Source organism: Delphinus delphis, chromosome 1 (assembly GCF_949987515.2).
Source record: "Delphinus delphis chromosome 1, mDelDel1.2, whole genome shotgun sequence".
Taxonomy (NCBI): Eukaryota; Metazoa; Chordata; class Mammalia; order Artiodactyla; family Delphinidae; genus Delphinus; species Delphinus delphis.
Window position 1 is genome coordinate 64,267,202 of NC_082683.1, and position 12,435 is coordinate 64,279,636.

A 12,435-nucleotide genomic window follows, 5' to 3' on the forward strand; every position below is an offset into this window, starting at 1 on the left:
AAGATCTTTGTATATTGATTTTGTATCCCTGTAACTTTACTGAATCTTTTTATTAGTTCTAACAGTTTTTTGGTGGAGTCTTTAGGGTTTTCTATATCAACTCATCCACATACAATGAGTTTTATTTCTTCCTTTCCAAGTTGGATGCCTTTTATTTCTTTTTTCTTGCCTAATTGCTATGACTAGGACTTCTAATACTATACTGAATGAGAGTGGGCATCCTTGTCTTATTCCTAATCTTAAAGGAAAATCTTTCAGTATTTCACTATTGAGTCTGATGGTAGCTGTGGATTGGCTACCATGTTGGGAACATACTTTTAATAGGCAAAGAATAGTAGCAGCAAAAGTAATTAGAAGGAAACTATCATAATACAAGCAAAAGATGATGGTTTAGACAAGGATGAGAGGTAGACAGATTCTGTATAATTTTTTATTATCATGATGCAATTTAATGTAACAAATTTGAGCTCAACTAAGCTATCCTGTGCAGTGGAACATGCTAGGTATACAGGAGTAAACAGGCCTTTGCTTACCCTCAAATCATGTTCCAGCTAGTGATATAGACATGTAAATAGCTAGTTGTAACACAAGAAAGAATGAAATAAATCTAAATAATAGTGAAAAATTATTTTGCGAAATCCTTGGACACTTTATAAAGGATGTGTCTTGTGAGTTGGGCTTGAAGAGGGCAGAGGATTTCCACAGGCAGGAATAAGAGTTAGATAATTCAGACTGAAAAAATAGTAAGAACAATGTCCTGCATTGAGCAAAAGATCTAATCTCAGTTCACTTCTTTTAGCCTACCTGGGCTGCTTAGAGTCTGCCCTATGCATATGTGGTTCAGAGGTCAGCCAGAGAATTAGGCAGAGTTTATATGCATATTCTGGGGCTCCCTCTCCCAGACCCCTTTCTTCTAGGATTTCCCCTCATTTTCTAGTGCTTACATGTGATAAGCAGGATTCTAGGATGGCTCCCAAGATCCCTTCCACTTTTTTCCAGGAATACCACCTACGTTTGAGTTTGGACAAAACCTATGAATATGATGAGATATTACTCCCATAATTATGTTTCCTCATATGGCAAGACAAAGATTATTCTGTGTAGGTATGACCTAATCAGATGAGCCCTTTAAAAGCAAAGAATATTTCTCCAGTTGGTCACAGGGGAAAAAGTTTTGAGAAACATGCCCTTGCTGGCCAGAAAGAAAGCAAATGGCTATGTTGTGAACTGCTTATAGGAGCCATGTGGCAAGGAACTATGGGCATCCTCTAGAAGCTGAGCATTATCCCTGAACAACAGTTGGCAAGAAAACAGGAACCTGAAGGAAATGAATTCTTCCAGTACCAGTGAGCTTGGAAGAGGCCCCTGAGCCTCAGATGAGAATCACAGAGTGAACTAACACCATGATTTTAATCTGGTGAGGCCCTGAGCAAGGGACCCAGTTAACCTGTACTAGACTCTGACCCACGGAGATAATAAATGGGTATTGATTTAAACCACTTGTGATAATTTGTTACAAAGCCATAGCTAATTCACTCTACCCTAGATGCCCTGAATTCTATCCTCGGGTTCTTCAAGCAGGCAAAACTGCAGGCTTGCCGCCATCGGAATTTTAATTGCTCTCTAAGATGCAGATGGGGCCTACCCTTAGGGAAAATGTTGTAAAAAAAAAAAAAAAAAAGATAAGAACCTTATCCTATGCCCTTCGTTTCTTCTGTGACTCCCCTCCAAAATCTACCTGCTCCTGTTCACTCTCTGTTTCTTTCAGGTCACAGTCTTTTACATTTTATCCAGAGTTTACAGTTGTTATCTAGGGGAGGGTTGATCCAATATAAATGCAGTTTGTTCATTCAGATTCTAGATACATTTTGAAGGCAGAATGATTATGATTTGCTGGTGAATTAGAAGCAAGAGTATGACAAAAAGAGAATTCAGATATTATCCTGTGGTGTTTGGAAGCAGAAATGATAGAGTTGCCATTTACTGAAGCAGAGAAGACTATAAATGCAAGAAGCTGCATATGTGAGTTAAGAGTTCAAGAAAGAGTACTAAGATAGATATAGATATTTGGAAGTTGTTTTTTAAAGCCATGAGACTGAATTAAATCCTCAACAAATTAAATAGAGAAGAGACCCAAAGACTGAGGCCTGGTGCAATTTAAAATTTAAAGATAAAGAGGAGAAGTGAAATCTAAAGACAAGACTGAGAAATAGCAAGTAATAGTGAATTAAAATAATGAGAAAATAGTGACCTCAAGTCCAGTTGAAGAATGTTTCAGGGACAAAAGAATGATTATTTGCATTTAATGCTGTGCCAAGTAAGATGGATTTAGCAATGAGGAGGTAAATCTGTATCCTTGACAAGAGCAGTTTCAGCAGTGTTATAGGAGAAAACCTGATTGGGATGGAGGACAGATGGAAGGAGAATAAGAGTCCGCAAATTTAGGCAACTCTTTAGAGCAATTTTGGTGAACAGAGAAATGGAGTAGTGGCTTGAGGAAGAAGTAGAGTCAAGAGTTTTATTTTGTTTTTGTTTATATGTTTTTAAGATGAAAGAATTTATATGTCTGTAGGTTGATGGGATAAAACAATAGAAAGGGAACGCTGATGATGCAAAAAATAGAAGGGAGAATTATTGTCAGAGCAATGTCCTTGAGTAGATTAGCAAGGATAAGATCTAGTACACAGTGAAGGAATTGCCCTCGGATAGAATCAGGCAAAGTTCATCTGTAGAAAAGGGAGTGAAGGCAGATGATGTGAGTTTTGATATAGGTGTATGGTTGAAGTATTAGTGGGAACTAGAGGTTTGAGGAAAGAGGAGAAGGTGCAAAACAGCCATTTAGAGAGTGAGAGAGAGTGAGAGTGAGCTAGGAATACAAAATAGACTCTCTAAACAGTACTGAGGGTCCACTTCAGGTTAGAGGGTCATAATTTTGAAATAAGAGCCGTCAGGATGGATTTAATCAAGACTAGGATTTTTCCAACTGTGTACAAAATTCATGATAGGGCAAGGGAGTTGAGGCTATGTGGGATGGAGTGAATATGATTGCCAGTGTAATCTAAGCTAAATCATGGAGGAAATAAGGTGACTGGATGATGGTGAAAAGATGGTAACAGGAACAAAAAATAGGGGAGACATCGGATGATAGACAAAAAGATAGAACAATAGTAGCAAAAACATGGTTTTTAAGGCTGAGTGATATATATATATATATATATATATATATATATATATATATATATATACACACACAGGGGTTTATTGCACTATTTTCCTTTACTTCAGGGTACATTTGAAAATCTTCACAATGCAAAGCAGCATCTTCTTAAGTGGTAAGATGGTTTATGCAGTCAAAGTTGTTGGAGTCAGAGCTCCGGACAAAGTGAGCTGGGTAGAGAGGAGGTAGAGCCCCAGGGCCATCTGACGGAAACTGTGAGGATGCAGAGCACGGAGGAGTTGCAGGCATCGCTGGTAACAGGGCCTAGGGTATGAATGACCAGGGAGCTAAGTGACCAAGGGAAGGTGGAGGATAAGAGCATTGCAGAAGAGGAGACAAAGGGCCCCAGAGGTCAGGCCACCTTAATGATTATCTGCATGGATAATAAAAGCACTGAGAGTAGTGCTAGAGAGCATGACAGTGAGCCAGATGCAAAACCTTCAGAGAAAGGAGAGGGACTCTGGGGAAAAGCTTGACAAACTGGTGGCTCTTCCAGGAGAAACCATTTGGAAGTTACAATGTCAGTGAGAAAGACACAGACCCCACCCCCACCCCCTGCTTACCCCCAGTACCATCCCCACCCACCTAGAAGTACAGGAATATGTGAGAGAAAACAGCTTCCTCTTGAGAGAGCTCTGGGGGAAGCAGTGTCCTCAGGGGAGGGCTAGATATTAAGGGAGAAATTGTTCTACTAAGAATCTAAATTAGTTGGTTACTGTACCTGAATGTTAAATTGGGCTATCCACCTCCTGGCAGTGAAAGTTTCATAAAGGGAGAAATGATAGGTTATGTAACATGTCCTTAGGACCTGAAAAAAGAAGGCATATAATTTCTTCAAAAGAAACCAACTTTTTCTAAAATCCCGAGAATTTTTTCCTTAGATCCATAATCATTTATATATCTCTAGCAACTAGAACAAAGCTTGGAATATAATCAGAATACAAGAAATGTTTATTTGACCAAACTCATCTGACACGAAGGTTCATAGTGGACAATATCTTTAATGACCGTTTTTGAAGATTAAAAGCTCATCTTAACCCCTAAAGTAGGGCATAGTCATGAGGTTGCTATTGATCTTAGTTTTGAATCTGAGACGGTATTTTCAAAAATAAAGCTAATTATAAAATCAACTGTAGCAGTTCTTTCCCTACAGACACATTGAACAGTGTATTATAGGGCACTGAGATAGTTAATAGTTTTTAGTATTCACTTTTATTCTTTGATTTTGAAGAGGCAAACCTGCCGCGTTAAAGCGCACAAAGCTAATTAAAGCTTTTCCACTATTTCATTATCTGAATGTAGTTGCAAATTCTGACTTAAAACTCTTATCAGAGGGAGACTCAACATCCCTCCATGAACAGCAAGTGAACATTCAATTAACACTTCAATACAAGTGTATTTTAAATAAAAATCTATTTTATTGTTAATCTCATTCTTTGCACATTCAAATATCCAATTTTAAAATCCAAAGACAGATGCATCCCTTTTATTCTTTGGGGAAAATAAGTCTTTTCTTTATTTACAGGGAAGACCTGAATTTTCTGAAGTTGTTACCAAGTTAGAAGAGTGTCTCTGCAACACTGAGGTAAGAACTTTGGCTTCTGAAATATGTCCATTACAAAGGCTTGAATATCTAATGACGTTGGGGAATGTAGTTAAGGTGGTGCTTGTGGAAAGAAAGTGTGTGTCCATAACGCCATTCATATTTTCACCCTGTCAATTAAGTTCTTAGGGTGGAGGAGAATTGACTGCATCTGTAGGGCAAAGGCAAATTCAGAGTGAATTGGGGCCCTTCCAACAAATAATCAGGCAAGCAAATAGACATGGGTATGCATAGCTTAAAAAATTGATATGTAAAAATTTTAAAATAACAAATGTGTTAGAAAGTAATTATGTAAATCATTACCTTCTATACAAAATTTCTTACAAACAATGAAATGTAAGCTAAAACATTAAGCCATTGTCCATTTATGTTCAATAAGAACCAGAAAAATTATTACTAAAATTAGCACATAAATTAATTGGGAGGCATTGCTTTTATACCACACATATTTTACATAAAGTGATGTGTGTTGGTAATGAGACTAATGGAATTTTCTTTCCTTAATATCAAGGAGCTGTTTGCTTTAATTTTCTCTATAATTGCCTTAATTTTCTATACACCTGTTCAGGAGATAGCATTTGAAAATAGGCAAGGGAACTGAAACATGAGCGTTAATTCAAAAATAATAACATATTCCCAAATGCAACTGAGTGCTACAGGAGAGAGGGATGGACATCACACATACAGGCTCACGTATAAACGAGTGTATGGAAGGGCAAAAATGGGGAAAAACAGCATCAACCTGAGATTGCACAACTAAATCCCAAAGTGGAACCATCCAAGGAAAGTTTTCTTTCCTTAAAATCTTAACAAAGAGTGACTGGAACCTAATCTTTTTTTTTTTTTTAAATATTTATTTATTTGGTTGTGCTGGGTCTTATTTCTGGCAGGCGGGATCCTTAGTTGCAGCCCGTGGGCTCTTTAGTTGTGGCATGCAAACTCTTGGTTGTGGCATGCATGTGGGATCTAGTTCCCTGGCCAGGGATCGAACCTGGGCCCCCTGCATTGGGAGCACGGAGTCTTAACCACTGCACCACCAGGGAATTCCGTGGAACCTAATCTTTTGGAAAAGTGTTCCAGGTCTGCGATTACTGCCTGAAGTGAGTGGCTCTGTCTCATGAGTCTTTACTGGAACTTACAAAGAGGAAGCTTTACTCTTTAAACATAAAACTTCCTTTCCCTTCTCTTCAGTCCTGAAACAAATGAGGTGGAGAGAAGTAGAAGTATATTTGGTGGGACTACAGCAGCCCCTACTAACAAGAGCATCTGCCAGAGGCTTGGGATGTTGAGAGATGCTTTTCAGGCTTGAGTTCCAAGTACCTTCTCACTCTGAACCTTTGTGTTTGACAGAGCAAGGCTGTGCCAAGCCTGGGATATATCCAGTTAGATCAGAGAGAGAATTCCAGAAACAGGGACAATGGTAGGATCTGCTAAACTAGCTAGTCTTGTTATATTGACCAAGCCTCTTAGCACAATCTCCCCTAGTGGAAAAGACGAATAACTATGGGCTATATGCAAAGAGAATTTGCTGAACTGCATTGCACTAATTAATGAACTAGAATCATCTTTAAGGATCTTAACTTGTGTAGCTCCATAAGGCTCTATCCTCTCTACCCTTCAACTTTTTAGTCAGTGGTTAAGATCAAGGTGAGGAAGGCTCTGCTCATCACATTTGTAGATATAGTAAAGTTGAGAGAGACAACAAATATTTGAAAGCAGGAAAAGTAGTAGGACATGTCTAAGAAATAATTTAATAGGAATAAATATATCATCATACACCAGAGTCAAAGAAACAATAGTAAAAGAATCAAATGTTGGAGATATGGTTTAGGAGCATCATGAAGGTTAGTGGAAAATAAGCTTTTGGTGAGTTAGAATATGAAGTATCTATCTTGCATCTGAATAAAGAATGTGATCATTCCTCTCTCTCCTGAGATGGCCAAACAAAATAGTTCCCAGTTATGTCCTTTTAAAGGGATAATTAAAACTGGAACACAAATTTTAGGGAATAGAGATCAGAGTGGTGAATGGATTGAAAATCCAGTATGTGAGAGCCAATTAGAGGAACCAGGGATGCTTATCCCAGAGAAGACAAATCTAGGATGAGTCAACAGCTGTTTTTAAACATCTGAAGAACTGTCATATAGGAAAGGGAATGGCCTAGTTCTCTGTGGGCCAACAGATGGAAATGAAGTACAATAATAGAACTGGTTAATTGTGAGGAAGAACTTTCCATTGGTCGGAGCTGTCCTAACATAAATGAATGGATCTGGAGACAGTGAGTTCCCCATCACTGGAGGTTCCCCATCAGATTGCATAGCTGACTTGAAAAGGATGCATAGAAGAGATTAAATCATTGAAGAGTTTGAAGGTTCATTTCAATACTGACATCACATGATTCTCGGAGCTTTACTTAGAAATGTCTTGGCTACTGTGAAGAGTTTAGAATTTATATATATTATTTTTTTTTAAACCAAAGTCTGCTCTCTACATGTCTTATGAAATTATAATGTCAAAGCACTAATATTCTCAGTCGTGTTACGTAGAGTGCATAAGTAACAAGGGTGTCAAAAGTTCAAGAAAACTACTTTCTTATTTTTTCCTCTTCTCTTTCTCATTTTCTTCCCTCACACTCTTCTATTTTCTAACTATACTTAACTATTTGTAAATATTTTTTAAAATTCTCTTACAACAACTCTATTTAGTCCTCATGCTTGCTGGACATTAAAGCAGCCTTCATTTTATAAAATGGATGTATTTTTGGGAAAGTGTGTAAATTCATTTTATGTAAAGGGAATAATTGTAAGCTCCAATTTAAAGGAACTCTGCCATGAACCTCATCACCATAGTGAAAAATGTAGAGAATCTTTTAACCATTAAATAATAATGTTCTATTTTATGAATCTGATTTGAGCCTACTGTGTTTTGTTAAAGACAAGCATAAGTTTTATGGGCCAGCTCTTATCACAGAACTGGGTCAAAAAAAGCTAGCCAGGTGTTGCCATCAGAGGCTGAAAGGAAAAGCAAGCTGAGATGAATAGAAATTAAAATATGAGAAATCCTCGAATGGAAAGTTAAAATAAATCTACATTCTATACTATGATGTTAAGCCTGTTGGATTTATTAATTGATTGAAATTGCCCCTCCTTCACTCAGCTGATGTCGCCTGCATCAAGTAATAGCAGTGGGTCTCTCTCACCTTCCTCTTCTTCTGATTGTCTGCTGAGCCGCGGAGGGCCTGGCCGGAGCCACGTGGCAGCTTTACGGAGTCGTTTTGAATTGGAATATGCTCTAAATGCAAGGTCCTATGCTGCCTGGTCCCAAAGGTAAGTGGTAGTTGACAGTTACACAGTCAAGTCAGATTCCAGAATTTCATCAAGATAATCACCTGATTTGCTTAGTATCAACAGGGAACTTACCACCCCTGTGGCAAACTTTGAAAGGGGAGTTTTGAACCTATTTTTCCTCTAATATTTTGACCAAAAATTAGAAATTTTGTTGACTGTTAGTCTAGGTTCTCTAAGCTTCGGGTTAACTCTTGCTTAAGCAAGAATTGTCTAACTACAGCAAGAACTGTCTAGCTACAGCAACAAAAGGAATTTATTGAAAGTATTCTGGGAGTTTCTTATGGAATTTAAGGAAGAATTTCTTGTGTGGGAATCAAGAAGCAACTCTGAAGGTCTGAGCACCAAAAGTTCAGTGTTCTGAGAATTACCTTATGACCCAGCAATTCCACCCCTAGGTATATTTCCAAAAGAATTGAAAATAGATACTCAACAAATACCTGTACTCAAATGTTTATAGCAGCACTATTCACAATAGCCAAAAGGTGGGAAAAAAAAAATCCATCAACAGATGAATAGATAAAAAATGTGGTATCCATACAATAGAATATTATTCAGCCGTAAGAGGAATGATGTACTGATGCATGCTACAGCATGGATGAACCCTGAAAACATGCTAAATGAAGGAAGCCAGGGACAAAAATCACATATTGTATGATCCTATTTATATGAATATCCAGAATAGGTGTACTAGTCAGTTTGGGTAGCTATAACAAAATACCATAGATTGGATGGTTTAAACAACAGAAGTTTCTCACCATGGAGGCTGGAATCTGACATCAGGGTGCCAGCATGGCTGGGTTCTAGTGGGACTTTCAAATTTTCCTGGTTTACAGATGGCCACCTTCTCACTGTACCCTCACATGGCAGAGAGAGCTCTGGAGTCTTTTTATCTTTTGATAAGGGCACGAATTCTGTCAGATCAAGGGCTTCATTCTTCTGACCTCATTTAACCTTAATCACAACCTTAAAGGCCCTATTTCCAATACAGTCACATACGGGGTTAGGGCCCCAACATATGAATTTGGAGGAAGGGGGGACACAATTCCGTTAATAGCAATAGGTAAACCCATAAAAACAAAAAAGTAGATTGGTTGCCCCAGGGTCTGGGCTGGGGAGGAGGAAATTGGGAGTAACTGCTTAATGGATATGGAATTTTATTTTGGGGGGAGGAAAATATTTTGGAATTAGATAGAGGTGGTGGTTACAAAACACTGTGAGTATACTAAATGCCACTGAATTTTTCACTTTAAAATGATTGATTTTATATGATGTGAACTTTACCTCAAGGAAAAACAAAAGCCACAAAAAAAAGTTTAAGCAAAGGGGCAAGTCAGAAAAAGAGGAAAAAAGAGTTCAGCTTTCTTCCATAGCAAACTGTGCCATTTACACGCCCCAATCCCCAATACACAGTCTCCTGCAACCTACAACATTCCTTGAGCAAGTCGCATAGCTGAGTCCAACATCGATAGGGAGAGAAAATATACTCAGCCTCTAGTGGGAGGTCCTACAGAGTCATATGGCAAAGGGCATAAATACAAAAAGCATAACGAAGTAGGAATAAGTACAGTCTGCCATGCGAGAAAATATGATTGGTCCCTTTGGATTATATGGCCACCTCTGGTCTAAACAAATGTGGTTGGAGTGAAGGTGGGGTCATATTTCATGTATGATCTGGATGGAGAACAATAAAGGCAGGCACTGTGAGCTCCATGGATACCCTACAAAGTGCATACTGCAACTCCTGGAAAGTCAGAAAAGACTGGCTTAAAATCTCTGTCCTTCCACATGTGCTCCAGAGCATTTGTACATGAGCCATTACACATGCGCACTTATACACACACATGCACATATACACATTCACACATTCTGTCATCAGAGTCAACATTTTTATCCTGAAGGTGAGGAAAGATTATCTGGATTTAGCAAGGATCCTATACCATCTACAAATTGCTACTGTTGCCTTTTTAGCCATAGTTATTATATTCCTGGTCTGACAAAAGAGTTGCAGCTGCAGCTATGAAGAGATGAGAACCTGAATCATGAACTTTAATCTATGGAATGTCACGAAGTTAAGTATCAGCAGGCTTGATTGATAACAAGGCAAACTGAACACAATTCTTTACTGGACTCCAGTCTCTCACATAATTTCATAAGGGGCTCATAGGCCAAGATTAGATTAGGTTCAGTCACAACATCATCTTCAATTCCATCTGCTCTTCTTCTTCTTTACTTGTGGTTTTAAAATTAATTATCTGAAGAGACAGATTTTGGTATTTCCAAAGCATAGTCACCCAAGCTTTGTCCACTTGAGGCAGAGGTTAAGAGGATGAGCTGTGGAGTCAGATCTGAGGTTCAGTCTTGGCTTTACCACTTAAGAGCTCAGTGACCTTGGGCAAGTTACCTACATCTTATATGTAATATACAGATAGTAATACTAGCTCTTAGGATTGTTACTGGGAGAGGTAGTATTGTCACAAGAGTGACTGAGTGAAAAATGCCAACAGACCCAAGCAAAGGGTGCAAGTTCCCATAATGTAGGTAAGTCACACAACTTATAGACAGCTACCCAGATGGGAGGCACAGCAGCACACCCAACTGGATGAGTTGGGGGTGGAGGGAACACAGCTGCTCTGGCCTTCAAGAACCCGGAAGAAGGTACACCACTGCTCCTAAAACTGCCCAAACAGGGTGGGAAAAAATCATCAGGTGTTTTGAGATGCTCCCTTTGATAGTCTCACATGGTTTTTTATACCTCCCTGGCCCTTCGGGACAGTTATGGAACCCTGATAAGTACTTGTCTGTCTACTTGGTACAAATTTCTCTTAACAGCCTAGCACACCCTGAGTATTTGTTGTGAGGGTGCATTGAAGGTCAGTTTGTAGTTGTATCACTCCTCTAGTAAGGTCAATCTTTGGACTGCTTGAAATCAACTCCAGAAATAAGTAAAGCATTTAGCTAAGTTGTAAGATGCACCATGTCTGTTTTATTCATATCTGTAACCCTAGTAGCTAGCAGTGTAATTGGAATGAAGTCAATATGTAACAAATATTTGTTCTGAGGATAAAAAAATTGGATAAATTGGCTCAATAATTTGTAATTATTATTATTTTGGAGCATAATCAGTCAATAAGCTTTAATTATTTTCTCTATTCTTTCCTTTTAAATAGCTATCACTATTGCATTTCTACTGCATGCCAGGCACTATTTTAGACACTTTGAATACTCATTTAAGTAAACCTTAGAAGTTAGGTATTCCAATTTTTATAGATAAGGAAACTGAGGCTCAGAAAGGGTAAGTAACTTTATTAAGTTTGTTGAAGCAGAATTGGAGTCCTCACGCAGGACTCTCCTGTGCTTTCTGAATTTCTCTGGCACAGGAGGTGTCACTTTTCAGAAGTTTGATATATTTTGCCAATACTTGTATTTGCTGGACTTCTTCCAATGTCTTCTGGAAGTTGGTCAGGGAAAGAATTCAATTACTCCTCCCAAGCCTGCCTTTTCAGCATGTGTATAGGAAAGAGCAAATGAGACCAGAGATCAATAGGTTCTTAAAGTCAAAGAATCCAAGGATCCAGCAGGGTCGTGAGTTTAACAACCTGGAATTCAGCCGGCTCTTTGGCTGCACATTAAGAATCACCTGGGGAACTTTTACAAGTACCAGTGTCCAGGACCAATTAAACCAAAATCCATGGGGATGGCATCCAGACTTCAGGAGCTTTTAAAGTTTTCCAGGTGAGCCCAATATACATCCAAGCATGAGAAGCATGCTCAAAGAGAATACTACAATCTAACCTTCCAGTCAATCTGATGCAACTGATGGGGTAAACAAAAGAGGACCGTGAGTGCCAAGGTGAAACAGCAGCTGTGACAAAAGGCGACCATTCTGAAGGCTGATTACCTGTGTGGTCTCTCCCAAAAGTCCTTGCAAGGTGCTAGCAACCTCTGATCTAAGAGGCTTTCTAACTAACTCATTACAATCACACAAGGTGTAATTTTTAGCCCAGCATTATTTTTTCCTAAATAACAACAAGATATGGCCTGTAGTCCTCACCCAAAATGTTCCCAATTTTGGGTCTTGGAGCCCTCAACAATGTCTTAAAAATAGTGCATTTATTTTTTCAATTTTGGGGTTATGAAAGTTACAGCCTGTAATTTTGTAATTCTTGATTTGGCAGGGGTTTTGGTTTCTATTTCCACATTTGTTTTTAATTATTATTTTCCTTTATAAAATAAATATCAAGGTGGGAAACTGTGTCAGATGTCTTCTC

The 12,435-nt window shown here is 38.5% G+C and overlaps 1 protein-coding gene across 1 annotated transcript in view; it reads left to right on the forward strand.

Annotated features, from left to right (window-relative positions):
• TNNI3K (TNNI3 interacting kinase) overlaps positions 1-12,435 on the forward strand; it is a 306,041-nt gene that overhangs the window by 242,766 nt on the left and 50,840 nt on the right. The window contains exons 26-27 of the mRNA XM_060023829.1: positions 4,743-4,802; positions 7,977-8,146. Of these exons, the coding sequence (XP_059879812.1) occupies positions 4,743-4,802; positions 7,977-8,146 (230 nt within the window). The remainder of the gene's footprint in view (positions 1-4,742; positions 4,803-7,976; positions 8,147-12,435) is intronic.